This window comes from Scyliorhinus canicula, chromosome 12 (genome assembly GCF_902713615.1).
Source record: "Scyliorhinus canicula chromosome 12, sScyCan1.1, whole genome shotgun sequence".
Taxonomy (NCBI): Eukaryota; Metazoa; Chordata; class Chondrichthyes; order Carcharhiniformes; family Scyliorhinidae; genus Scyliorhinus; species Scyliorhinus canicula.
Window position 1 is genome coordinate 4608667 of NC_052157.1, and position 23877 is coordinate 4632543.

General features: G+C 49.7%; 1 protein-coding gene across 1 annotated transcript in view; it reads left to right on the forward strand.

Annotated features, from left to right (window-relative positions):
* The first annotated feature begins 3928 nt into the window (after positions 1 to 3928).
* Positions 3929 to 23877, forward strand: part of blm (BLM RecQ like helicase) — a 63843-nt gene continuing 43894 nt past the window's right edge. Inside the window, 4 exon segments of the mRNA XM_038813331.1 lie at positions 3929 to 3971; positions 15142 to 15240; positions 17451 to 18202; positions 19624 to 19795. Of these exon segments, the coding sequence (XP_038669259.1) occupies positions 15143 to 15240; positions 17451 to 18202; positions 19624 to 19795 (1022 nt within the window). The 5' untranslated portion in view covers positions 3929 to 3971; position 15142.

The window sequence follows — 23877 nt, forward strand, 5'->3', positions numbered from 1 at the left end:
TATAAGAGATAGGATATATAATCATCTGGAAAGGAATAATTTGATTAGGGATAGTCAGCATGGTTTTGTGAAGGGTAGGTCGTGCCTCACAAACCTTATTGAGTTCTTCGAGAAGGTGACCAAACAGGTGGATGAGGGTAAAGCAGTTGATGTGGTGTATCTGGATTTCAGTAAAGCATTTGATAAGGTTCCCCACGGTAGGCTATTGCAGAAAATACAGAGGTATGGGATTCAGGGTGATTTAGCAGTTTGGATCAGAAATTGGCTAGCTGATAGAAGACAAAGGGTGGTGGTTGATGGGAAATGTTCAGACTGGTGTCCAGTGGTGTACCACAAGGATCTGTTTTGGGGCCGCTGCTGTTTGTCATTTTTATAAATGACCTGGAGGAGGGCGTAGAAGGATGGGTGAGTAAATTTGCAGATGACACTAAAGTCGGTGGAGTTGTAGACAGTGCAGAAGGATCTTACAAGTCACAGAGGGACATAGATAAGTCGCAGAGCTGGGCTGACAGGTGGCAAATGGAGTTTAATGCAGAAAAGTGTGAGGTGATTCATTTTGGATGGAATAACAGGAAGACAGAGTACTGGGCTAATGGTAAGATTCTTGGTAGTGTGGACGAGCAGAGAGATCTCGGTGTTCATGTCCATAGATCCCTGAAAGTTGCCACCCAGGTTGAGAGGGTTGTTAAGAAGGCGTACGATGGGTTAACTTTTATTGGTAGAGGAATTGAGTTTCGGAGCCATGAGGTCATGTTGCAGTTGTACAAAACTCTGGTGCGGCCGCATTTGGAGTATTGCGTGCAGTTCTGGTCGCCGCAGTAGGAAGGATGTGGAAGCATTGGAAAGGGTACAGAGGAGATTTACAAGAATGTTGCCTGGTATGGAGGGAAGATCTTACGAGGAAAGGCTGAAGGACTTGAGGCTGTTTTCGTTAGAGAGAAGAAGGTTAAGAGGTGACTTAATTGAGGCATACAAGATGATCAGAGGATTAGATAGGGTGGACATTTAGAGCCTTTTTCCTCGAATGGTGATGTCCAGCACGAGGGGACATAGCTTTAAATTGAGGGGAGATAGATATAGGACAGATGTCAGAGGTAGATTCTTTACTCAGAGAGTAGTAAGGGGCGTGGAATGCCCTGCCTGCAACAGTAGTGGACTCGCCAACACTAAACGCATTCAAATGGTCATTGGATAGGCATATGGACGATAAGGGAATAGTGTAGATGGGTTTTAGAGGGGTTTCACAGGTCGGTGCAACATCGAGGGCCAAAGGGCCTGTACTACGCTGTAATGTTCTATGTTCTATGAGGGGCGTCGCGGAGACGATGTCTAGGGAGGTTGATTCCAGGGTTGAGCCGGGCTGGGGGCTCGCAATATTTGGGGTGGCAGTGAAGCCGGGAGTGCAGGAGGCGAAAGAGGCCGGTATTCTGGCCTTTGTGTCCCTGATAGCCCGGTGTAGGATTGTTCTACAGTGGAAGGATGCGAGGCCCCCGGGCGTGGAATCCTGGGTCAACGATATGAAAATGAAAATCTCTTATTGTCACGAGTAGGCTTCAATGAAGTTACTGTGAAAAGCCCCTAGTCGCCACATTCCGGCACCTGTCCGGGGAGGCTGGTACGGCAGGTATGGCTGGAGAGGGTCAAGTTTGCCTTAAGGGGGTCGGTGCAAGGGTTCTTCAGGCGGTGGCAACAGTTTCTAGACTTCCTGGCGGAGCGTTAGGTGATGGTCAGCAACAGCAGCAACCCGGAGGGTGGGGGGGGGGTTGTTCTTATTTCTGTGTTTTTGTTGGTGAAAACTTTTGAAAACTTGAATAAAAATTATTTTTTTAAAAAGATGCGAATTGACATTTTAATGTGTCAAATTCTCAATACCACTGGTCTTATTTATACAGAAGAGATCCTAATATCCAACTCCGAATTCCTTTAACCTGCAATCAAAGCAGCACAGAAAAAACATATTAATATCAACTTAGGATAATTTAGTCAGCCTTGTTCATAATAATAATCCTTATTATTGTCACAAGTAGGCTTCCATTAACACTGCAATGAAGTTACGGTGAAAATCCCCTAGTTGCCACATTCCGACGCCTGTTCGGGTACACAGAGGGAGAATTCAGAATGTCGAAATTACCCAACGGGACGTCTTTCGGGACCTGTGGGAGGAAACCGGAGCACCCGGAGGAAACCCACGCAGACACGGGGAGAATGTGCAGACTCCACACAGACAGTGACCCAAGCCGGGAATTGAACCTGTGTATGAAAGATGATATGGTATTTTTGAAGAATAGCAGGGGAATTCTCCTGCCCTGATTAACATTATCCCTCAACCAGCACTATCAAAGCAAACCACCATTATAGCTTGATGTTTGCAAACCTGCAAATAGCTGTGACACTTAAAACAGTGACTACATATCAAGGACTGGCTCATTCAGAGTGAAGCTTTGTGACGTCCTTGGGAATGAGAGTTTCTCCTTTTCTGTTTTGTTGATAATCTCTCTCACACACACACACATGGTGTGGAGATGCCGGCGTTGGACTGGGGTGAGCACAGTAAGAAGTCTTACAACACCAGGTTAAAGTCCAACAGGTTTGTTTCAAACACGAGCTTTCGGAGCTCGTGTTTGAAACAAACCTGTTGGACTTTAACCTGGTGTTGTAAGACTTCTTACTGCACACACACACACACACACACACACACACAGAGTATTGAGAGCAATTTTGCGCCGCATGTCTAAGGAAGGATGTGCTGGCCTTGGAGAGGGTCCAGAGGAGGCTCATAAGAATGATCCCTGGAATGAACAGCTTGTCGTACGAGGGCGGTTGAGGATTTGGGGTCTGTACTCATTGGAGTTTAGAAGGATGAGGGGGGATCTTATTGAAACTTGCAGGATACTGAGAGGCCTCAATAGAGTGGACGTGGAGAGGATGTTTCCACGAGTAGGAAAACTAGAAGCAGAGGGCACAATCTCGGACTAAAGGGACAATCCTTTAAAACAGAGATGAGGAGGAATTTCTTCAGCCAGAGGGTGATGAATCTGTGGAACTCTTTGCCGCAGAAGGCTGTGGAGGCCAAATCAGTGTATTCAAGACAGAGATAGATAGGTTCTTGATTGATAAGGGGATCAGGGGTTATGGGGAGAAGGCAGGAGAGTGGGGATGAGAAAAATATCAGCTATGATTGAATGGTGGAGCAGACTCGATGGGTCGAGTGGCCTAATTCTGCGCCTATGTCTGATGGTCTTATGTCACAGTCGGGGCCCAGGGATGGTGCTATTAAACTATATTTTATATTATATTGGAAGGGGACACCAACAGTGTTTAATTTCCCAGCTGCCTCTGATGTCGGGACATTATAAACCCGTCAAACAACCCACAACAATGTGAGTGGTTTTCCCACCAGCCTTTCTATGGTCAGGGTTAGGGTTAGGGTCAGGGTGCGGTTCAGGCTCAGGGTCAGAGTGGCACTGGGACGGGGAGGGGATTAGGGTTAGGGTCAGACTCAGGGTTAGGGTTAGGGTCAGACTCAGGGTGGCACTGGGACAGGGGGACGTGATTAGGGTTAGACTCAGGGTGGCACTGGTTAGGGTTAGGGTCAGATTACGGTCAGGGTCAGACTCAGATTCAGGGTTCGGGTTAGACTCAGGGTGGCACTGGGACAGGGGGATTAGAGTTAGGGTCAGTCTCAGGGTCGGGTCAGGGTGGCACTGGGGCAAGGGGAGGGTTAGGGTCAGACTCAGGGTGGCACTGGGAAGGGGTTAGGGTCAGGGGTTAGGCTTAGGGTCAGTCTCAGGTTCGGGTCAGGGTGGCAGTGGGGCGAGGGGAGGGTTTGAGTCTGTCTCAGGGTCAAGGGGAAGGGAGGCGGCAGCTTCAGGCCGTTGCCAGAGAGACCGGCGGCGGAAGTGGATCTTTGACCTCTGATGCACTTCCTGGAGGCGGCGGCGGCGGCGGTCGGAGAATTGGCGCGGGAGCGGGTAAGCGGCGGCGGAGCGGTCCCGGGGCCAGGGGGACTGCAGCGGGCCCGGTGCCCGGGACCAGGGGGACAGCAGTGGGCCCGGGACCAGGGGGACAGCAGTGGGCCCGGGACCAGGGGGACAGCAGTGGGCCCGGGACCAGGGGGACAGCAGCGGGCCCGGGACCAGGGGGTCTGCAGCGGGCCCGGGACCAGGGGGTCTGCAGCGGGCCCGGGACCAGGGGGACAGCAGCGGGCCCGGTGCCCGGGACCAGGGGGATTGCAACGGGGTCGCCCGGGGACCGTTCTCAATGACTGCCGTCCCATTAGAGAGGCTGCTCCTGGTCGGTAATGACCCCTTAAAGGGGCCGAGACCGCAATGTTAATGGCTGCCCCACCTGTTAATGGGCCCCTTTGGGTGAGATGCTTACGGGCCTCTCAGAGGGACTCTGGGCAGCCTCTGGGTCAGTGGCAGGCCACCTGCGGCCCATTTGGGTCCTGAGTGCATCCCCCCGACATGTTGAACGCTGCCCCATCATGGGGTCGCCACCTTCCGCGCGTTTCTGTCTGGAGTTTTTTTCCCGACCGGTATGACTGAAGGGATTTGCCTGTAAAGCGAGGGCGAGTGAAGTGAGGTGCCTGCTGATTGCCCTCAATGACAGAGAGCCGTGCTCTCCCTCTGCGCCCAAAGTGCAGATAATAATCTTTATTAGTGTCACAAGTAGGCTTACATTAACACTGCAATGAAGTTACTGTGAAAAGCCCCTAGTCGCCACATTCCGGCACCTGTTCGGGTACACAGAGGGAGAATTCAGAATGTCCAATTCATCTAACAGCACGTCTTTCGGACTTGTGGGAGGAAACCGGAGCACCCGGAGGAAACCCATGCAGACACGGGGAGAACGTGCAGACTCCGCACGGACAATGACCCAAGCCAGGAATCGAACCTGGGACCCTGGCGCTGTGAAGCAGCTGTGCTAACCACTGTGCTACCGTGCTGCCCATGAGCAAAATTGAGCCATTCGGCCCATTGGGTCTGCTCCACCATTCAATCATGGCTGATATGTTTCTCATCTCCATTCTCCTGCCTTCACCCCATAATGCCTGATCTCCTATTAATCAGGAACCTATCTATCTCTTGTCTTAAAGACACTCAGTGATTTGGCCTCCATAGCCTTCTGTGGCAAAGAGTTCCACAGATTCACCACCTTCTGGTTGAAGAAGTTCCTTCTCATTTCAATTTTAAACGATTTTCCCTTCCGTCTGAGGCTGTGCCCTTGTGTTCTAGTTTTTCCTACTCGTGGAAACATCTTCTCCACGTCACTCTATCTTCTATTCTTTTGTTCCTCCTTCCAAAAGAACAACTTCACATTTTCCCACATTATACTCCCATTTGCCAACTTTTTGACCACTTATTTAACGTATCAATATCTCTTTGCAAACTGTATACCTCTTGCAAATTGCCTTTCCACCTATTTTTACGTCGCCTGCAAATTTGTCTATAGCATATTCGCTTCTTCCTCCAAGTCTTTAATATATATTGTAAACAGTTGCTGTCTCAGCACTGGTCCCTGTGGTACCCCGCTGATTATAGGTCACCAACCTGAAAAAGAACCTCTTATCCTCACTTGATTTCCTGCCCATTAGCCAATTCATCTATCCATGCCAATATATTACCTCCAACACCGTGGACTCTTACGGCATAACTTGGTGTGAAGTACCTTGTTGAATCCCTTCTGGAAGTCCAAATGCAACACATCTACTGGTTCCCCTCTATCCACTCTGGTTGAGACTTCCTCAAAACTCTATTAATATATAATTTATTTTGCATTTTCTATAACTCGTTATGAAATATTCAGCAAGTATTAAATATATTTAATCTTATTCATGAGGTCATGATTAGTGAACAAGCCCGATTTCAATCTCGCTGCTCACGGCGATGAAGGAGGGCCACTCACGCGACCCACTCACTGGCCTAGGTTTCCCATCATTGATCTAGGTGCCCGGGGACCTTCACATGGGAGCATTCATATATAGGAACGGAATAAATTGAATTGTTCTTTAATCAACGATAGTCAGCATGGCTTTGTCAGGGGGAAGTCATGTTGAACAAATTAGAATTTTTCGGGGTGGTGACTAGGTGTGGAGATGAGGGTAGTGCAGTTGATGTAGTCTACATGACTTTCAGAAAGGTTTTTTTCCTTTACGAGGTCCTGCATGGGAGATTGGTCAAGAAAGTAAGAGCCTTTGGGATCTAGGGCAATTTGGCAAATTGGATCCAAAATTGGCTTACTGACAGGAGGCAAATGCTGATGGTCGAAGCTTGATTTTTGTGACTGGAAGCTGTTTGTAGTGAACATTGATGATCGAGATGGGAATGTGGGGGGGGGGGGGGGGGGGGGGTTGTTCGCAGGTGACACAAAAATTGGTGGTGTAAAAATGAGGGGGAAAGTCTTAGATTACAGTGTCATATAGGCGGGTTTTATGATGGACAGAACAGTGGCAAATGGAATTTAACCCTGAAAAATGTGATGTGATGCATTTGGGAGGGCTAACAAGGCAAGGCAATATACATTGAATGGTGTAACGCGAGGATGTACAAAGGGACTTTGAGGTGCCTGCCTATAGGTCACTGAAGGCAGCAGGACAGACAGATAAGGTGGTTAAGAAGGCATATGGGATACTTGCCTTTATGAAATGAAATGAAAATCGCTTATTGTCACGAGTAGGCTTCAAATGAAGTTACTGTGAAAAGCCCCTAGTCGCCACATTACGGCGCCTGTTCGGGGAGGCTGTTACGGGAATCGAACCGTGCTGCTGGCCTGCTTGGTCTGCTTTCAAAGCCAGCGATTTAGCCCTATGCTAAACAGCCCCTATGTGCTAAACAGCCCCTATGTGCTAAACAGCCCCTATTTTATCGCTTATTGTCACAAGTAGGCTTCAATGAAGTTACTGTGAAAAGCCCCTAGTCGCCACATTCCGGCGCCTGTCCGGGGAGGCTGGTACGGGAATTTATTAGCCGAGGCATAAAATATAAGAGCAGGGAGGTTTTGATTGCGGAGTATGAAACGTTCGTTAGGCCACAGCTAGAGTACTGGCTGCCGTTCTGGTTGCCGCATTATAGGAAGGATGTGATTGCACTAGAGAGGGTGCAGTGGGAATTCACCAGGATGTTGCTTGGGCTGGAGCGTTTCATCTATGAAGAGAGGCTGGTTAGGCTGGGGTTGTTTTCCTTGGTGCTAAGAGGGATGAACCTGACAGGTGTACAAAATTAAGAAGAATAAAGATAAGAGGGAACTTTTCCCCTGAGTCGAGGGGGTCAATAACCAGAGGACATAGATTTAAGGTAAGGGGCAGGAGATTTAGAGGAGATGTGAGGAAAGACTTTTTCACCCAGAGCATGGTGGGAATCTGGAACTCTGCAAGGGTGGTAGAAGCAGGAAACATCACAACATTTAAGTGTTTAGAACATAGAAAATACAGTGCAGAAGGAGGGGATAGGTGAAGACTTGAAACAGCAGAGCAAACAAGGCTATGGACCAAGTGCTGGATTAGAGTAGATTGGTGCTTGATGGCCGGCGCAGTCTTGATGGGCCTCTCTCTGAGCTGGAAAACTAACTATTTTTTTAAAAATAATTTTTATTGAACTTTTTACAAAATACAAAATATAAACATGTTAATTCTATTAACATACAACCACGGTAACACCCCATGAACAATACCCCCCCAGCTTCAAGAGCAACTTCAAACAAAAGGAAAGAACAAAAACAAAGAAAAAGAAAAAAGAGAGAGATAGCACCCTCCACAAACCCATGTGCACAGTTCTCCCTCCCCCCAATCCTTATTCCCTCCCCCCCCCCCCCCCCCCCCCGGGGTTGCTGCTATCGGCCTATTTGCCTACCTGTCCGCCAGGAAGTCCAGAAAAGGCTGCCACCGCCTGAAAAACCCTTGTACTGATCCCCTCAGGGCAAATTTCACCCTCTCCAATTTAATGAACCCCGCCATATCAGAGATCCAGGCCTCCATGCTTGGGGGCCTCGCATCCTTCCATTGGAGCAAGATCCTCCGCCGGGCTACTAGGGACGCAAAGGCCAGAACTTTCTTTGAGAAGGTGACTGAACAGGTGGACGAGGGTAGAGCAGTTGATGTGGTGTATATGGATTTCAGTAAAGCGTTTGATAAGGTTCCCCACGGTCGGCTATTGCAGAAAATACGGAGGCTGGGGATTGAGGGTGATTTAGAGATGTGGATCAGAAATTGGCTAGTTGAAAGAAGACAGAGAGTGGTAGTTGATGGGAAATGTTCAGAATGGAGTTCAGTTACGAGTGGCGTACCACAAGGATCTGTTCTGGGGCCGTTGCTGTTTGTCATTTTTATAAATGACCTAGAGGAGGGCGCAGAAGGATGGGTGAGTAAATTTGCAGACGACACTAAAGTCGGTGGAGTTGTAGACAGTACGGAAGGATGTTGCAGGTTACAGAGGGACATAGATAAGCTGCAGAGCTGGGCTGAGAGGTGGCAAATGGAGTTTAATCTGGAGAAGTGTGAGGTGATTCACTTTGGAAAGAATAACAGAAATGCGGAATATTTGGCTAATGGTAAAATTCTTGGTAGTGTGGATGAGCAGAGGGATCTCGGTGTCCATGTACATAGATCCCTGAAAGTTGCCACCCAGGTTGATAGGGTTGTGAAGAAGGCCTATGGTGTGTTGGCCTTTATTGGTAGAGGGATTGAGTTCCGGAGCCATGAGGTCATGTTGCAGTTGTACAAAACTCTAGTACGGCCGCATTTGGAGTATTGCGTACAGTTCTGGTCGCCTCATTATAGGAAGGACGTGGAAGCTTTGGAACGGGTGCAGAGGAGATTTACCAGGATGTTGCCTGGTATGGAGGGAAAATCTTATGAGGAAAGGCTGATGGACTTGAGGTTGTTTTCGTTAGAGAGAAGAAGGTTAAGAGGTGACTTAATAGAGGCATACAAAATGATCAGAGGGTTAGATAGGGTGGACAGCGAGAGCCTTCTCCCGCGGATGGAGGTGGCTAGCACGAGGGGACATAGCCTTAAATTGAGGGGTAATAGATATAGGACAGAGGTCAGAGGTGGGTTTTTTATGCAAAGAGTGGTGAGGCCGTGGAATGCCCTACCTGCAACAGTAGTGAACACGCCAACATTGAGGGCATTTAAAAATTTATTGGATAAGCATATGGATGATAATGGCATAGTGTAGGTTAGATGGCCTTTAGATTTTTTCCATGTCGGTGCAACATCGAGGGCCGAAGGGCCTGTACTGCGCTGTATCGTTCTATGTAACACCGGCCTCTATAGCATCCTGCACTCCCGGCTCCACTGCAACCCCAAAAATTGCGAGTCCCCAGCCTGGCTCGACCCTGGATCCCACCACCCTCGACACCGTCCTTGCTAACCCCTTCCAAAACTCACCCAACGCTGGGCACGCCCAAAACATATGGGCGTGGTTCGCTGGGCTCCCCGAGCACCTAGCACACCTGTCCTCTCCCCCGAAAAACCTGCTCATCCTCGACCCAGTCATGTGGGCCCTATGCAGCACCTTGAACTGTATGAGGCTAAGCCTCGCACAGGAAGAGGAGGAATTCACTCTCTCCAGGGCATCCGCCCACGTCCCCTCCTCAATCTCCTCACCCAGCTCCTCTTCCCATTTACCCTTGAGTTCCTCCACCGAGGCCTCGTCTACCTCCTGCATTACCCGGTATATGTCCGAAATCCTCCCTCCTCCGACCCACACCCCCGAGAGCACCCTGTCCCGTACCCCACGTGGGGGCAACAAGGGGAACCCCTCCATCTGCCGCCTGGCAAACGCCCTAACCTGCATGTACCTAAACATGTTCCCCGGGGGGAGCCCAAACTTCCCCTCTAACTCCCCCAAGCTCGCGAACCTCCCCTCCACAAACAGGTCCCTCAACCTCCCAACCCCTGCCCTGTGCCAGCCCAGAAATCCACCATCAATGCTCCCTGGGACGAACCGATGGTTCCCCCGTATCGGGGCCTCCATCGAGCCCCCCCATTTCTTCCCTGTGCCGTCTCCATTGCCCCCAAATTTTGAGGGTAGCCGCCATCACCGGGCTCGTGGTATACCTCGTCGGAGGGAGCGGCAACGGCGCCGTTACTAGCGCCTCCAGGCTCGTGCCCACACAAGACGCCGCCTCCATCCTCTTCCACGCTGCCCCTTCCTCGTCCATTACCCACTTACGCACCATCGCTGCGTTGGCCGCCCAGTAGTACCCACAGAGGTTGGGCAACGCCAGCCCCCCCCTATCCCTGCCTCGTTCCAGGAACACTCTTCGAACCCTCGGTGTCCCATGCGCCCACACAAATCCCGTGATACTCCTGTTGACCCTCCTAAAAAAGGCCTTCGGGATAAGGATGGGGAGGCACTGGAACAGGAACAAAAACCTCGGGAGCACCGTCATCTTGACGGACTGCACCCTCCCCGCCAGTGACAGCGGTAACATATCCCACCTTTTGAACTCCTCCTCCATCTGCTCCACCAACCTTGTGAGGTTGAGCTTGTGCAGGGCCCCCCAGCTCCCAGCCACCTGGACACCTAGGTACCTGAAACTCTTCCCTGCCTGCTTCAATGGGAGCCTACCAATCCCCTCCTCTTGATCCCCCGGATGCACCACAAACACCTCACTCTTGCCCAGGTTCAACTTATACCCCGAGAAACCCCCGAATTCCCTAAGAATCCTCATCACCTCCAGCATCCCCCCCCCCACCGGGTCCGCCACATACAGCAACAGGTCGCCCGCGTACAGCGACACTCGATGCTCCTCCCCACCCCGCACCAGGCCCCTCCAGTTCCCTGACTCCCTCAACGCCATGGCCAGGGGCTCAATCGCCAACGCGTAGAGCAAGGGGGACAGGGGACACTCCTGTCTCGTCCCCCGATACAGCCGAAAGTACTCCCACCTCCTCCTATTTGTGGCTACACTTGCCATCGGGGCCTCGTAGAGCAGCCTCACCCACTGGATAAACCCCTCCCCAAACCCAAACTTCTCCAACACCTCCTACAAGTACTCCCACTCAACCCTATCGAAGGCTTTCTCCGCGTCTAATGCCACCACTATCTCTGCCTCCCCTTCCACAGCCGGCATCATAATGATGTTGAGGAGCCTTCGTACATTTGTGTTCAGCTGCCTTCCCTTCACAAACCCCGTCTGGTCCTCATGTATGACCCCAGGCACACAATCCTCTATTCTAGTGGCCAGGATCTTTGCCAGCAGCTTAGCGTCGGCGTTCAGCAGCGAAATCGGCCTATATGACCCGCACTGCAGAGGGCCCTTGGCCCGCTTCAGGATCAAGGAAATCAGCGCCCGTGACATAGTTGGGGGCAGAGGCCCCCCCCCTCCCTTGCCTCGTTAAAGGTCCGGACCAACAGGGAGCCCAACAGGTCCAAATACTTTTTATAGAATTCAGCCGGAAACACGTCCGGCCCCGGCGCCTTCCCCGACTGCATGCTCCCTATCCCTTTGACCACCTCCTCCAGCTCGATCGGCGCCCCTAGTCCCTCCACCTGCTCCTCTTCCACCCTCGGGAATCGCAACTTGTCCAAGAAGCGCCCCATTCCACCCCCCTCCGCCGGGGGTTCAGACCGGTACAATTCCCCTTAGAAGTCCCTGAAGACCCCATTGACATCTACCCCCCTCCGCACCACCTTCCCAGCTCTATCCATCACTCCCCCAATCTGCCTGGCCGCGTCTCGCTTCCGGAGCTGGTGCACCAGCATCCTGCTCACCTTCTCCCCGTATTCATACACCGCCCCCTGTGCTTTCCTCCACTGAGCTTCCGCCTTTCTGGTCGTCAGTAGGTCAAATCTGGCCTGAAGGCTACGCCTCTCCCCCAGCAATCCCTCCTCTGAGGCCTCCGCATATCTCCTATCCACCTGCACCATCTCCCCTATCAGTCTTTCCCTTTCCCTCTGCTCCCCCCTCTCCCTATGGGTTCGGATGGAGATCAATTCCCCCCTCATCACCGCCTTCAATGCCTCCCAGACCGTCCCCACCCGAACCTCCCCGTTATCATTGGCCTTGAGGTATCTCTCGATACACCCCCGGACCCTTCCGGCCACCTCCTCATCTGCCAGCAGCCCCACCTCCAAGCGCCAGAGCGGACGTTGGTCCCTCTCTTCCCCCAGCCCGAGGTCCATCCAGTGCGGGGCATGATCCGAAATGGCAATGGCGGAGTATTCCACTTCTTCCACCCTCGACACCACCCCCCTGCTCAGGACAAAAAAAATCAATCCTCGAGTAGGCCTTATGTACATGGGAGAAAAACGAGTATTCCCTGGCCCTTATCCTCGTAAACCTCCAGGGGTCCACCCCCCCCATCTGGTCCATGAATCCCCTCAGCACCTTAGCCGCCGCCGACCTCCTACCCGTCCGGGACTTGGATCGATCCAATGGGGGATCCAGTACTGTGTTAAAGTCCCCCCCCATGATCAGGCCTCCAGGTCCGGAATGCGGCCCAGCATACGCCGCATAAACCCCGCATCGTCCCAATTTGGGGCATAAACATTCACCAACACTACCCGCTCCCCCTGCAGCTTGCCACTCACCATCACGTCCTCCCGCCACTGTCAGCCACCACCTTCAACGCCTGAAACGACACCTTCTTCCCCACCAGGATCGCCACCCCTTACTCTTCTCATCCAGCCCTGAGTGGAATACTTGGCCCACCCACCCCTTCTTCAGCCGGACCTGGTCCACCACTCTCAGGTGTGTCTTCTGGAGCATGGCCACATCCGCCTTCAGTCCCTTCAGGTGCGCAAATACTCGGGGGCCCTTTTGACCGGCCCATTCAGCCCCCTCACATTCCAGGTTATCAGCCGGATCCGAGGGCTCCCTGCCCCCTTCCCCTGCCGATTAGCCATACCCCATCCCTTGCCCATCCCCGGCCAGTGTCCCACGCTCTGCCAGTTTCCCACGGCGGCAACTCACCCCCCCCCCCCCCCCCCCCCCCCCCCCCCCCCCCCCCCCCCCCCCCCTCCACCCCCTGCGTCCTCCAGCTCCTTCCTGACCGTTTCAGCAGAAACCCGGTCCCCCCCCCCCCCAAGGCTAGGACCCCTCCTAGCCGCGCCCCCCCCCCCCCTCTACAGCACTCCCGTGAGCCAGCTAACTTCTGCTGACCCCGGCGGCTCCCGCCCTACTTTCGGCTCCTCCCAACGTGGGACTGCCCCTCCTCCATTGTGCCCGTCAACGAGTCCACCCTCCCCCTGCTCCTGCGCGGGAAAAGAAAACCCCGCCCCCTCCCTCTCCCAGCGCTTTCCCCGCCGGAGAACCCCGCAGAAAGCCCGCGCTTTCGCCCTGCCGGGCCCTGCCTCCTCCAGGGTCACTCCCATTGTCAGTCCCCCCCACCAGCTCCCCGAACACCCCGTTTACCCCTCTGCCCGAACCCGTCCACCCAACCCCTGCTTGAAAACCCATAAAGAAAAAACCCGTACGACATCACCCCACCCACCCTAAAGCCACCCCACATCTTACCCTAAACCCCGCAAATACAAATACAGTATAAATAAATACAGTATTATACAGCATCCCCCATCACCGGGAACCTCACCGACACCGCCCGCGGCGGCTCATTCGGCTTGGGCCTCCTAGCCAGAATTCTGTGGGCCCCCTCCAGCTCCAGGGGCCCCTGGAAGGACCCAGCCCCCATCAGCGAGTTTAGCATCATCACCACATAGGCCGCTAGGTCCGACCCCTCCAGCCCCTCCGTGAGGCCCAGGATCCGTAAATTCTTCCTCCTTGACCGGTTGTCCAGCTCCTCGAACCGCTCCTGCCATCTTTTATGGAGCGCCTCGTGCACCTCCACCTTCCCCACCACGGCCACGACCTCGTCCTCCCTCTCGGCGGCTTGCTGCTGCAGCTCCCGGATCGCAGCCCCCTGGGCTGTCTGGGTCTCCATCAGTTCCCTGTTGGTTACCTTCAGGGACTCCAGCAGCTCCAACTTCAGCTCCTGGAAGCAGCGCAGCAGAATCGTCTGCTGCTCCTGGACCCACTTCCTCAGCTCCTCAAAGCTTTCGCCGGCCGCCATTTTGTTTTCCTGCCCCCGATTTTTCCTGGGTGTTTTCGTCGATCTTATCTCTGCCCCACTCCTGGTCCGGACCATGGGACCGCTGGGGCGACTCCTGGCCTCTTCCCCCTTCGGGATTTGCCTCCTCAGCTCCGTTGGGGGCCCTGAAAAAAGCCCCGAAGCCCGTTAATCGTGGGGGCCACCGAATGTGTGGCTCAACTGCGCATTGCCGCCACCGGAAGTCTCGAAAACTGACTATTAACAGTATTAATTATAATTCCATAAACAGACTGATGTGACTTTACAGTTTAACACTTCTTTCCAATGTAAAACTGTTAGTTTGTGAGCTCAGATTCTGCAACGGCCTAAAGTGAAATTGAGGGTAAACTGTAATTTTATAAACACCTTTTTCTGGTAGATGGATTAATTAACAGTTGCAAAATACTGTTTTTGCAGAGAAAATATGTTTCCTGTTGGATTCCTAATCTATCTGGATTAGAAATAAGGATTTGTATTTACGAAGCTCTTTTCACAATTGTCGGAAGTCAGTAAAGTAGGTTTAAAGTGTAGTCACTGTTGTAATGTAAGAAACGCAGCAACCAATTTGTACACAGCAAGCTCCCACAGACGGCGGCGTATTCATGATCATATCTTTATGTTTAATGATGTTGGTTGAGGAATAAATATTGGCAGGTGCACTGGGGGACCTCCAGTGCTCTTTGGAAGATGCCATGGGATCTTTTATGCCGACCTGAGAAGGACCATCAGGGCCTTGGTTTGGTGTCTCAACTGAAAGATGGCTGTTCTGACAATGCAACACTTCCTCCATACTACAGGGAGTGTTGGGTCTCTGGAGTGGGACTTGAACCAACAACCTTCTGACGTAATGTGAACAAACCTGAGAAAATATGACACTTGGGGACTGAAAGAAAAGCAGACTTGGAGGTCGTTTTTGACCACGTTTGTTGTGCTACTCCACATAGATCATTGTATTGGCGGGAATATGGGGTAACGCCGTCTGACCAGGGAGGGGTGCTGTAAAGAGAAAGTAAAATACTTTTTAAAAGAAGGAATATAAGTTACGCTGTCACTGAGACTTTATGGGAACACAGGGTAATGCTTATTCTAACTTGGTTGTTCTGCAGAATGACTTGCTTACCACAGAACAACCTCCAGAAACATCTGGAGCTTCACTCAGAGAAGGGAGTCCAGAACAAGCTTTCACTTGGGAAGCACAAGCAAGGGTATGTATTAAACATCTGATCAAAGTGAGGTAATGCAATACTGTATCGTGGACATGTGCTGTTTTTCTATCCAGAACATTGACATTTGTGGTTGTGTTAACAGCAGATATATGATTAAAATGTGTATTAGTGAAGTACCACTTCTGTCCCTTTGTAAAAAATTGTATTTGAATCAGTATTTACATTTAACTGTGTTTGCTGACACATTCGTCTTGAACAGTCCATCCCACACGATCGCTGGGTTTCATGTGAAATACTTATCGACTCACTAGTTGGTTTCCGTTGACTGTGAATCCGTTATATCTCGTTATAGAGCTCATTATTGTCAGTCGTGTCCATAGGTTTCAATTTATCTGGACTCCTTAAACCAGAATGCCTCAAGCTTCCGAATAGTCTTTACTCCAGTATAAACATTCCCTGATTCCTTCATTTCTGCTTAAAGCCCCGTTGCTCAATCCAAAATGTTTGTTCTGGGCACCATGTTTCAGGAAGATGAAAAGTCCTTTTGAGCGATTGGTGAGATTTACCGGAATGGTGCCAGGGTACAAGGGAGTTCAAGTATCTGGAGAAGCTGAAATTGTTCACCTCAGAGCTGAGAAGGGTTGGGGCAGAATTGATAGAAGCAGTCAAAATCTTTTGATGATTTTGATGAAGTAAACAATTTCCAGTGTCAGAAGGGTAAGTAACCAGTGGACACAGACTTACGATGAATGGCTAAAGAATCGGGCAACATGAAGGAAAAATGTACAAAGTGAGTTGTTGCAATCTGGAATGCACTGCCTGAAAAGTTGGCAGATTCAATAATAACCTTCAAAAGATATACCTTTTTTAAAGGGGGCTGGTTTAGCTCAGTGGGCGAGACAGCTGGTTTATGATGCAGAGCAAAGCCAGGAACATGGGCTCAATTCCCGTACCGGCTGAGGTTATTCATGAAGGCCCAGACTTCGCAATGTTACCCCTCACCTGAGGTGTGGTGATCACCACCAGTCAGCTCTCCCCCTCAGCCGCACCAGCCTCCCCGGACAGGCGCTGAAATGTGGCAACTAGGGGCTTTTCACAGTAACTTCATTGAAGCCTACTCGTGACAATAAGCGATTTTAGGGGCTGGTTTAGCTCACACGGCTAAATCGCTGGCTTTTAAAGCAGACCAAGCAGGCCAGCAGCACGGTTCGATTCCAGTACCAGCCTCCCCGGACAGGCGCCGGAGTGTGGCGACTAGGGGCTTTTCACAGTGACTTCATTGAACCCTACTCGTGACAATAAGCGATTTTCATTTCATTTTTCATTTCAAAGGGAAAAGCAGCCTATGGCCATCTGGGCTTATGGTGACTCTACACTTGCACTTTACAGATACACTTTTTCAACAAAAAAAATCATTGAATGAGGGCCTCACTGACCAACATTCACTACCCATCCCTAATTGCTCTTGAGAAGGTGGCACCACCTTGGACACCTCCAGCCCATGGGTTAGGGAGGTACACCGAGGTACACACATTGCTGTTAGGGAGGGAGTTCCAAGATTTTTATCCAGCAATGCTGAAGGAATGGGAATATATTTCCAAAGTCAGGCTAGTTTGTGTGTTGTTGAAGGAACCTTGGTGAATCGCTGCAATGCACCTTGTATGTGGTACACACTGCTGCCACTGGGCACGGAGGTGGAGAAAGTGAATGTTTAAGGTAGTGGATGGGGTGTTGATTAAGCAGGCTGCTTTGTCCTGGATTGTTTTGAGCTTCTTGAGTGTTGATGGAGCCGCTCTCAACCAGGCAAGTGGAGAGTATCCCATCATACTCCTGACTTGTTTGTAAAGAGGATAGACTTTAGGGAGTGAGGAGGTGAGATACTCCCCTCAGAATTCCCAGTCTCTGAGCTACTCTTGTAGCCACAGTATTTATATGGCTGGTCCTGTTCAGTTTCTGGCTAATGGTAAGCCCTTGGAATATTGATAGTGGGGGATTCAGCGATGGGAATGCCATTGAATGTACTGGGGAGATGGTTAGATACTTGAATTGCCTTGGCAACCCGAGGTGGACAGTAAATAGCAGCTCGTCAGCAATACCCGCACCGTGTGAATTATTTGTTTGAAAGAAAGCGAATGCAAAATGGAAACAATATATTTTCTGGCGCTGTTAAGCAGGCCTAGAATTAATACCATGAAACATCTGCACATTTAAAAACAAGATTTACATTGAATGTAATTTATTATTGACAGATCATTCACGTTTAAGAAGATTCTCCCAGGCACAATTGGAACACCCAGTTTCCAAAGAGTATCTGGAACCTGCGCTCTGAGGGACAGGAATGTGAATGTTTTTAAGAATGTTACCGTGAGTAAACCACAATCAACCCTGTGCTTGACAAAACCTAACGAACAGCAGCCAAAAGTCAATAACTTTTTGAAAGAATCTGCTAAGCAGTCAGAGTCGACCTTCCAAGCGGTTCCTGCTTTGTTACCTGGTTCTCCTCTGAGGCAGCCAGCAATAACTAGCCCTATTTCTAAGAAGCTTGACCCCGAGCAGTCATTTGCCTCTGTTATTAGACTGGATGACTGGGATGATCTGGATGATTTCGAAACACCTTGGACTGAAAGTAATAGTTTGAAAGTAAAGTCGCCTTCAAGCACCGAGCAGCCAGTGCTTAAAACTAACAAACCGAAGAGTATAAATACCAGCAGAAGGACTGATCCCAAAATCCCAACTGGAAATGATTTTCCTTTGAAAAATGATGATGGTGAAGAGACCAAGGATAATACAGCTGGACCATCTCCAAGTGAACCCAGGACAAAGTTAAAGGGCACGAATGATGTCATCTGTCTGGCCAGCTCCCAGAAGGATTTAACACAGAGTGAAGATGAAGACTGTGTCGAGTTTTTCCCTCCAAGGAAGAAACATTCTTCATCAGCAAGGATCATCTTGAGCGACAGTGAGTCAGATGACAGCGGGAAGGAGGGTGAAGAAGGGAAAAGTAAGATTAATTTATTCTTTTTTTGAAGTTCAGAATACCCAATTCTCTTTTGTTTTCCCAATTAAGGGGCAATGTAGCGTAGCCAATCTACCTATCTTGCACATCTTTTTGGGTTGTGGGGGTGAGACCCACACAGACATGGGGAGAATGTACAAAGTCCACACGGACAGTGAATCTGGGCCGGGATCGAACCCGGGTCCTCGTCCGGGATTGAACCCAGCTCCTCAGCGCCGTGAGGCAGCAGTGCTAACCGCTGCACCATTTTGCCGCCTAAGATTAATTTATTCTAATGTTCTGAGCTGTTCAAAATTAATAAACTGTTACAAGGAGACTCCAGAATAGCATCGAAGATTGCTAATCTTTAAACAGCTGGGTGCTTACTTTAATCACAAATCCAAAATTGTGAGTCAAAATGGCTTCATGCTGCCCTTGGCTATGAACCGTAACCTGTCATTGCTTAGCTTTCACTAGCATGGCCAATCCACCTATCCTGCAAATCTTTTGGGTTGTGGGGGCGAAATCCACACGAACACGGGGAGAATGTGCGAACTCCACACAGACAGTGACCCGGAGCCGGATCGAACCCAGGTCCTCAGCGACATGAGGCAGCAGTGCTAACCACTGCACCACCATGCTGCCCAGCCACAGTATTAATGTGGGCGCAGTAAGAAGTCTTGCAACACCAGGTTAAAGTCCCAACAGGTTTATTTATTAAACCTGTTGGACTTTAATGTGGTGCTGTAAGACTTCTTACTGTGTCCACCCCAGTCCAACGCCATCATCGCCACAACAGTATTAATGTGGCTAGTCCAGTTCAATTTCTGGTCAATGGTAATCCCCAGGATGTTGATTGTGGGGGATTCAGCAATGGTAATGTCATTGAATTTCAAGGGGTGATTGATAGATTCGGTCTTGTTGGAGGTGGTCATTGCCTAGCACTTGTGTAGCGAAATGTAACTTGCCACTTATCAGCCCAAGCTTGGATAAGGTCCAGGTCTTGCTGCGTTTGGACATGGACAGCTTTGATGTCTGAAAAGTTACAAATGGTGCTGAACATTGTGCAGTCATCAGCAAACATCCCCATCTGACCTTCTGATGGAAGGCAGGTCATTGATGAAGCAGCTGAAAATGGTTGGGCCCAGGGACACTACCCTGAGGAACTCCTACAGTGATGTCCCAGGACTGAGAGCACAAGTCTTCAGTACTATTGCCAGAATTTTGTCAGCACCCAGAGCCTTTGCAGTATCCAGTGCCTTCAGCCGTTTCTTGATATCCTGCGGAGTGAATCGAATTGGCGGAAAACTGGCACATGTGATATTGCAGACCTCTGGAGGGGGCTGAGATAGATCATCCACTCGGCACTTCTGGCTGAAGATTATTACTTGCTATACCTGCATTTTAACCTATTTTGATTTGTTTAGTTAACCTAACAGGTGCCAACAGCTGCCGAAACAGCCAGCCACAACTGGATACCACGTCGGTAGACTGTGCTCAAACCAAAGACCTGGAGAATGAGGATTCTGAGTTAGATTGTATTCCTCCCTCCCCTGAGAGTGATCAGCTGTCTCTACCATCGTTCCTGAAATGCCTCAGGTGTGCCCTATGTAAACAATTGTCTGTTACAGTAGATTGTAAGAGAAGAGACTGATGCCATTGCGTGGTTGAGTGTGTAACATTCTGACCCTCTCTGCTAAGATACTTTCCTGGGTTGTAAAATGTAGAATTTTATTGACTGGAATTTGCAGCCAGTGTAACAGTGGGTATAATGGAATTTACTCTTGTTACTGTATAAATCATACAGCAGCTTGTGCGAGGAGGAAATACCCCATGGTCGAGAAATCACCACAAGTTGTGGACGGTTTGTGCTCCTCTGCCACTGGACTCATTAAAAACATCAGCTCCCCCTCCACTCCACTTTGAGTCTCAAAGCATTGTTGAATTTGTGCATTAACTATCCTTGAAACATGTGACAAAGTCAGGGCTGATATTTAACAAATTAAATATTTATGTTGCTGCAAAGCCACTCAACCTTTCAGGCCCAGAGAGGGAACAAATTAAACCATGGGGTCTCAATCCTGCAGCTCATAACCTGTTAAGAAAGAGAAAATGCTGGAAAATCTCAGCAGGTCTGGCAGCATCTGTAGGGACAGAAAAGAGCTAACGTTTCGAGTCCGATGACTCTTTGTCGAAGCTAACAGACCGAGAAAGTGGGAAATATTTATACTGTGGAGTGAGAATGAAAGATGAGTCATAGCCACAGAAACCCAGGGAAACCGGGTGCTAATGGCCACAGAAACCAAGGGGAAAGAGTGCTAATGGCAGTCCCCAGAGAGAACAAAAGATGTGAAAGGTCAAACAGCAGATAAACTATGATCAGAGGGTGAACTGTAGATGTGGGGGGAGGGGAAGGGGGAAGCAAAGAGGAGAAAGGTAAAGGAAAGGTGGATAAGATTGTGGGGGGGATTAAATATATATTAAGAAAGAAATGGTAAAACACAGTTAAAATGAAATGGGATGAAAAGAAATGGGTCGAGGTGGGGTAGAGCTGATCATCTGAAGTTGTTAAATTTGATGTTCAGGCCGGAAGACTGTAGCGTGCTTAACCGGAAGATGAGATGTTGTTCCTCCAGTTTGCGTTGAGCTTCACTGGAACGTTGCAGGTCAAGAACAGACATGTGGGCATGGGAGCAGGGTCTTTTGTTAAAATGGCAAGCAACAGGAAGGTCAGGATCCTGAATGTGCACAGACCGAAGATGCTCTGCAAAGCGATCACCCAGTCTGCGTTTGGTCTCTCCGATATAGAGGAGACCACATTGGGAGCAGCGAATGCAGTAGACCAAATTGGAAGAGATGCAAGTGAAACGCTGCTTAACCTGGAATGAGTGTTTTGGGCCTGGGCTGTTAAACATGGAAGAGGTAAAGGGGCAGATGTTACACCTTCTGCGATTGCATGGGAAGGTGCCGTTGGTGATGGGAGGGGTACTGGGTATGGTGGAGGAGTGGACTAGATTATCTCGGAGGGAACGGTCTCTGCGGAATGCTGACAGAGGGAGTGAAGGAAAGATGTGTTTGGTGATGGCATCACGCTGGAGTTGGCAAAAATGGCAGAGGATTACGGAGGCTGGTGGGATGAAATGTGAGAACGAGGGGGACTCTATCCTTGTTCTGGGAGGGAGTGGAGATTTTCCAGCATTTTCTCTTTCGTTTCAGATTTCAGCAGTAATTTGGTTTTAAACTATTTGTTAAGATCCCGGACCAAATGCCAACATTTGTAAGGATACAGGACAAAAACCCCGTCACTTTTAAAGGATACTTCACGCCATGACTCTGACAATAGGTATCTGTTATGTTAAAAGAAATTTGAATTTAAACACAGAGTTAACTACATTAATGTAAAAGAAAATAGCTTTACAATTATCAGTTAAACACAATGAAAACCTATCTATACCTTCTATTAGCTCCAATTAAGCAACCCCAATGCAGTTCAAATGCCACTTATAAATAAAGTTAACAACAGATTTAATTGCTTATCTGTGCAGACCTTTGTAGAAAGAGTTCCTTTCAAGATCCGCCTGAAAATCCTTTGGTCTTGTCAGACTCTTCTGCTCAACCTATAAAATACAATATACGTACTAATTTCTTACATTCGTCACATGTTCTTAGTGAATTTTAATTTTTTTCTTCATTTTTGCAAGTGTCTGTTCTTCCTCTGTGATCGGATCTTTTCTTGTCTCTTTATTCCTCTTTCTTAACCCGTTTTTGACTAATTCACCTGACTTCATCCTCCATTGTTCCCGTTTCTTTCTCCATCCTTTAATCTCATTGGTTAAGGGAATAGAGTATTATTTCTAGCATTCACCCAGATCCCAGGTGTCCAGCTGCCCCCTCCGCACTGTTATCATAGAATCATAGAATTTATAGTGCAGAAGGAGGCCATTCGGCCCATCGAGTCTGCACCGGGTCTTGTAAAGAGCACCCCACTTAAGCCCACACCTCCACCCTATCCCTGTAACCAAGTAGCCCCACCTAACCTAGTGGACAATTTGGCATGGCCAATTCACCTAACCTGCACATCTTTGGACTGTGGGAGGAAACCGGAGCACCCGGAGGAAACCCACGCAGACACGGGGAGAACGTGCAGACTCCGGGCAGACAGTGACCCAAGCTGGGAATCGAACCTGGGACCCTGCAGCTGTGAAGCAGCTGTGCTCACCACTGCTACCGTTCCGCCCTATCATCTCATACTTCCTGTAAATTATGGTGCAAACGAATTTCAAACTGAGGGGTGGAGGAAAACTTCTACTGGCCACCGCTGACAGCCTAAGCATGTGTCCTGTTCAGCGGAATTGGTTTCAGATGATCATGGCCTCAATTCTGGTGCTCTTGGCTCCTTCAAGGACGCTAATGTTAGTCCGCCTGTCCTCCCAGCTGATGCGTAGAATCCGTCTCAGACAGCGTTGACGGTATTTCTCCAGGGCTTTGATGTGGCATCTCTACGTAGTCCAAGATTCTGAGCCATACAGAAGAGTTGGGAGGACGGCTGCCACTGATTTTGGTATCGGCATAGATGTCGCGGTCGTTGAATAGTCGAATACTTCCTTAGGTGTCCGAAGGCGATGCTTGTGCATTGGATACGATGTTGGATTGCTGCGTCAATGTCTACGTTAGATGAGAGGTGGCTCCCCAGGTAGGGGAAATGTTCCACATTTGGGAGGGTTTCTCCGTTGATCTTGATGGAGGGAGAGGCCCGGTCTTACTTTGGGGCGGATTGGTAAAGGGCTTGAGTCTTGACATTGAGAGAGATTATGCTTCCGTGAAGCCATGAAGCACGGCTTGGAGATTCTCTTCGGAGAGAGCGGCGAAGGCGTTGTAAGCGCGTACTGAAGTTTCACAAGGGACGTCAGCATCGATTTCTTCTTGGATTTCAGCCGGTTGAAAACATTTCTGTCCATCCTGGAGATGATGTCCACTCCACTGCGAAGCTTGTTCTTTACAAGGTGAAGGATGGTGGCGATGAGATGGAAAGAGTGGAAACTCTTTAGATCAAATAGTTTGGATGGGGTAGTGTTTGTGCAGTGTGTCCAGGAAGCTTTTCTAACACAGTATGTAGATTGTCCGACCAGAGGGGAGGCCATATTGGATTTGGAACTTGGTAATGAACCAGGGCAGGTGATAGATTTGTTAGCGGGGGAGCATTTTGGAGGTAGTGACCACAATTCTGTGACTTTCACTTTAGTAATGGAGAGGGATAGGTGCGTGCAACAGGGCACGGTTTACAATTGGGGGAAGGGTAAATACAATGCTGTCAGACAAGAATTGAAGTGCATAAGTTGGGAACATAGGCTGTCAGGGAAGGACACAAGTGAAATGTGGAACTTGTTCAAGGAACAGGTACTGCGTGTTTTTGATATGTATGTCCCTGTCAGGCAGGGAAGAGATAGTCGAGTGAGGGAACCATGGTTGACAAGAGAGGTTGAATGTCTTGTTAAGAGGAAGAAGGAGACTTATGTAAGGCTGAGGAAACAAGGTTCAGACAGGGCGCTAGAGGGATACAAGACAGCCAGGAGGGAACTGAAGAAAGGGATTAGGAGAGCTAAGAGAGGGCATGAAAAATCTTTGGCGGGTAGGATCAAGGAAAACCCCAAGGCCGTTTACACATATGTGAGAAATATGAG